The sequence below is a fragment of the Octopus sinensis genome, linkage group LG5 (assembly GCF_006345805.1).
Source record: "Octopus sinensis linkage group LG5, ASM634580v1, whole genome shotgun sequence".
Taxonomy (NCBI): Eukaryota; Metazoa; Mollusca; class Cephalopoda; order Octopoda; family Octopodidae; genus Octopus; species Octopus sinensis.
Genome location: NC_043001.1, coordinates 129822565 through 129827456, shown reverse-complemented (window position 1 = coordinate 129827456; position 4892 = coordinate 129822565). Strand labels below are relative to the sequence as shown.

Genomic DNA, 4892 nt, shown 5'->3' with positions numbered 1-4892 from the left:
TATTGAAACTCTGTCGTATGAGATATGAATGTATCTTACAAATGGAGTTTTCACACACGCATATATATATATATATGCATGTGTATGTATGTATGTATTGTATGTATGTATGTATGTATGTATGTATGTATGTGTGTGTGTGTGTGTAAAAAATATATATATATAAAATAAAAGAAGAAAAATGCACACAATTTACATAGTTTTGATATATTTAAAATGAAAGAGTATTGTGGTTGTCGACCAGTTTCTCTTTCACTAATCATGACATTGAAATTTTTGTAACTTCGATTTTTCTTAAAAAGATTTTAGTCCATATTCTTGTATGAAAGTTTGTGAATGAATCAGCATGTAGAAAAATCTAAGGGAGGTAACTGGTAACAGTTATTACTCGGGACAGGGGGGGTAATGGCTCATTTTGGGGGTGGGATAAATAAACATACAAAACTCATAAGCTAAAGTAGTCAGATGAAATATGTACACTGATGGGTATGTGATCATGAATTAAAATATATACTGAGACAAAGTTGATTATGCATTCATATTTAAGCATAAATAAATTTTCTTTATTTAAACGGTCTTATACAGAAATTGTTTCTTTACACTGGTAGATGGGGAAAACTGTGAAACTTGATTGGAGATTCCTTACACAAAACTCTCTAAGTGTTAACTCAAAGATATCTGTCAATACTTTGGGAAACAGTTATGTTTCTTATGTAGTATTGTTATCTGTCTAAGAGTCATACTTGTCTGTCCTATATAGTTATGTCCATAACCTGAACAAGTTATAACAAAAATTAAATTCTAAGATGCACAAGTGAAGTTTGTCTTAATTGTGAACCTCTCACCTTCTTTGAATTGGAATTCTGAGCTTTCCAGTCGGTTGGGGCATGTTCCACAGTTTTTCATCCACATTTTTTAACCATTAGTTTCATGGTTGTTGTGTAAAGCTTTGCATTTGGAACATTTCTAAGAGATAAATCTTTAGTTTGCTTTTTATTCACATCTACATGGCTGGTTAGTTTAGTTCCTGTTTCCCCAATGTAATTTTCATTGCACTGCAGGGGTATGAGGCAGTAGATGAGAATTTTTTGTTTTGCAATTCAGGTTTGCATTTGGTTTCAATTCCTTCTTATTCTTGAATCTTTACATTGTTCTTTCTTTAATTATTTCACATGTCCTACAATGAGGGTCACCACAAGTTGTTACCTCTATTACTTCTTTCTCTAATGTGAATCTTGCATTTGTTAGTCTTTTGAGATTTTGTGGTTGTCTTTGGTTGCTGATGATTTGTGAATTTTTAAGATTATTTCTTGGAGATTTGATGATTGATAGCAGAGACTGGAATTACTTTTGCTTTGGTTATAGCATGATTTATTCGCCTTTCAGTGCATTTCTGCTTTTGTAGAAACATATTTAGTTCTACCAGTCATTTTTATATATATGTATAATGCATATATTGCATGTGTACATAAAGTGCATAATATAGACATATATATAATATATGTATAATGAAAAAAATAGGCATCAGAGGAGTGATCCATTCCCAGTGTGCAGATAAATTTTTCCCAAATTGTTTTCATGAAAACGTTAAAATACAAATTGGCAAAGAAATTTGAATGTTATTTTAGGAGGGTTGGAATTAATATTAAGAAAAGAGTAACATAAAATGGAGATTCTTCTCCAATTTTTCACTGAAGAATTCTGCTTGTTCAAAAAAACAAAAAACTTTCTATTTTAGTAGTTTTACAGGGAAATGCTAAAATACAAGTTGGCAAAGTAAATCAAAGTTTGTTTTGGAAACTTCAACATACAATTTGCCTATGACTAAATAATTCATTATTCAAATAGTAATAATGATTATGAAAAAGAAAGTAAACAAAATGAAATACTTATAAAAAATATTGCATAGAATTTGAGAAATGTTTTGAATGTCTTTCAATGATGGCAGGTGAATCAAACATACTGTAGTTCATTGTTGAATATAAGTAATATAACCACTTGCTGATCGCAAAATTTGTAAGTTTGATTCTTTTCTAACCCCAGTGAAATTAAATCAACTCATAAATAAGTGAAACCTTCTATCACACACATACATATACATGCAGGCACAGTCACATATCTATGTATGTATTTATGTATATATGTATGTACCCACACGAATCTATACATATAGGTACACCATGATCTATACACATTCAGATGAGAGTTGATTTTATGGAAAAAAGGGAACAAAATGAAATGCTTATAGAAAACATTGCATAGAATTTGAGAAGTGTTTTGAACATCTTTCAATAATGGTCGGTGAATCAAACATACTGTAGTTCTTTGTAGAATATAAATAATATGACCACTTCCTTATAGGGAAATTTTTTTTTTATTTTAAGCATCACCATTGTAGGTTTTTATACTCCAGTGAAATTAAGAAATAACTCCTAAACAAAACACTCGAATCCATCACGGCACATGCATCTATGTATGTATTTATGTATGTTTGAAGATAATCAAACCAAATTTCCATCATTTTGAGCAACTTACCTAATGAGTATTTCTGCCTAATTTGTTGAAAATCTATTCTGCCGTGAAGGCACATGGCTCAGTGGTTAGAGGCGTTGAGCTTACAATCGTGAGGTTGTGAGTGCGATTCCCAGACTGGGCTGTGTGTTGTGTTCTTGAGCAAGACACTTTATTTCACGTTGCTCCAATTCTCTTAGCTGTAGAAATGAGCTGCAACATCACTGGTGCCAAGCTGTATTGGCCTTTGCCTTTCCCTTGGATAACATCAGTGGTGTGGAGAAGGGAGGCTGGTATGCATGGGTGACTGCTGGCCTTCCATAGACAACCTTGCCCAGACTTGTGCCTCGGAGGGTAACCTTCTAGGCGCAATCCCATGGTCATTCATGACCGAAGAGGGTCCCCTCCTTCTCCTCCTATTCTGCCATTTTCCAGTAATTTTGCAAACACACAGACAATGACAAGTGATTACAATATCCTACTTTTGTTTATGTATGCAGGGTAATGAATATATTGTGTGTGTGCATGTGTATGCATGTGTGTGCATGTGAGCGATGTAAGATGTATATATTGCATATGTTATGTGCATGAGGGTCTGCTGAAGAGTTCATAGGCTGACCAAGATACTCTTACAGAATGTGACTAAATGAAGCTTATTTTTCAGCATAGTCCTTCTTGTGGCCTGCACACTTCTTCCATGGGTATTGTAGTGTTTGTATCCCATTGAAGAAGACAGGTTTCATGCTGTTGGTGAAAAAAGTCATCAACATATAGGCGCAGGAGTGGCTGTGTGGTAAGTAGCTTGTCTACCAACCACATGGTTCCGGGTTCAGTCCCACTGCGTGGCACCTTGGGCAAGTGTCTTCTACTATAGCCTCGGGCCGACCAAAGCCTTGTGAGTGGATTTGGTAGACAGAAACTGAAAGAAGCCTGTCGTATATATGTATATATATATGTGTGTGTGTGTTTGTGTGTCTGTATTTGTCCCCCTAGCATTGCTTGAAAACCGATGCTGGTGTGTTTATGTCCCCGTTACTTAGCGGTTCGGCAAAAGAGACCGATAAAATAAGTACTGGGCTTACAAAAGAATAAGTCCCGGGGTCGAGTTGCTCGATTAAAGGCGGTGCTCCAGCATGGCCGCAGTCAAATGACTGAAACAAGTAAAAGAGTAAAAGAGAAACAGCAGATATTGTCATCCTCACTGGAATACTGATTCCCGGCCAAGTGTTTTTCCAGTCGAGGAACAAATGATAGTCAGACGGGATGAAATCAGAAAAACAGGGAAGGTAATCATCCAGTTCACAGCCACATTTATGCACAACAGCCATTGAAACCAACAGCTGTGGGCTGGAATATTGTCCTGATGAAACAAGTCTCTTTTTGTCAGTTTTCCTGAGTGCTTGTTCTTGATAGCCTTTTGTAACTGCCTTTTGCATCCCAAAAAACTGACGCCATTACCTTCACTGCAGATGAAACCTTGGCTGTCTTTGGAGCAATGAGGAAGGGTGTTTCCACTGTATGGCTTGTCTCTGTCTCTGGTTCAAAGTGATGAAGCCAACACTCATCCTGAGTTAGAAAATGCTCGAGGAAACCAGATGGCTCTGCCTCAAATAATGTCAAATTTTCCTGTGATGTGACCAACCTGGTGCACTTTTGATCAGGTGGCAGAAGACATGGCACCCACTGAGTAGAAATCTTCATAATCCTGAGTTCCTTGTGCAGAATATTCTCAAGTTTCTCACGAGATATGCTAACAGCATTCATTGGCTGTTTAATTCATAGTGAATTGTCTATCATCCATCAGCATGTGGTGAAGACAATCAATGTTTTCCTCGGTGGTGACAGTTGCAGGACATCCAGACACTGGGTCATCTTCAAGACTCTCTCTTCACCTCCTAAATTCAGCTGCCCACTCTCGCATTGTTGATAACACTGGAGTATCCTCCCCCAGTGTAGGAACCATGTCAGCATGAATGTCTTGGGCATAATATCCCTTTTCTGTAGATACTTGATAACACCACAATGCCAAATTTTGTCCATTTTCAAGAGAAGTAACTACTAGTTACTTTTGATGTCTTCTTTGAAGAGTCAGTGAGATGTCAGTTTACCAGAAAGAACAATGGAGATATTGATAACAAGAGATGAAATTAATGTATGCAAGATATTACAGCTATAACATGACACCTATGAAATTTTCAGACCACCCTCTTATGTAAATATAGTCTATATATATGTACATGTGAAGGTGCAATGGCCCAGTGGTTAGGGCAGCGGACTCGCGGTTGTAGGATCGCGGTTTCGATTCCCAGACCGGGCGTTGTGAGCGTTTATTGAGTGAAAATACCTAAAGCTCCACGAGGCTCCGGCATGGGGTGGTGGCG

General features: G+C 36.8%; 1 protein-coding gene across 1 annotated transcript; it reads right to left on the bottom strand.

Moving 5' to 3' along the window:
* Positions 1-902: 902 nt before the first annotated feature.
* LOC115212274 lies at positions 903-4275 on the bottom strand. The gene is made up of 2 exons (XM_029781113.1): positions 3970-4275; positions 903-1055 (listed from the first exon to the last, which is right to left on the bottom strand). Exons 1-2 carry the CDS (start codon positions 4273-4275, stop codon positions 903-905), a joined length of 459 nt encoding a protein of 152 aa, XP_029636973.1.
* Positions 4276-4892: the final 617 nt, after the last annotated feature.

What these genes read in the sequence shown, in the direction of transcription:
- LOC115212274 (XM_029781113.1), bottom strand. Translation starts at nt 4,275, where the DNA reads ATGAATGCTGTTAGCATATCTCGTGAGAAACTTGAGAATATTCTGCAC. An exon ending in AGGTTTCATCTGCAGTGAAG is followed by an intron (nt 1,056 to 3,969) that starts GTAATGGCGTCA and finishes ATACCCCTGCAG; the next exon opens with TGCAATGAAAATTACATTGG.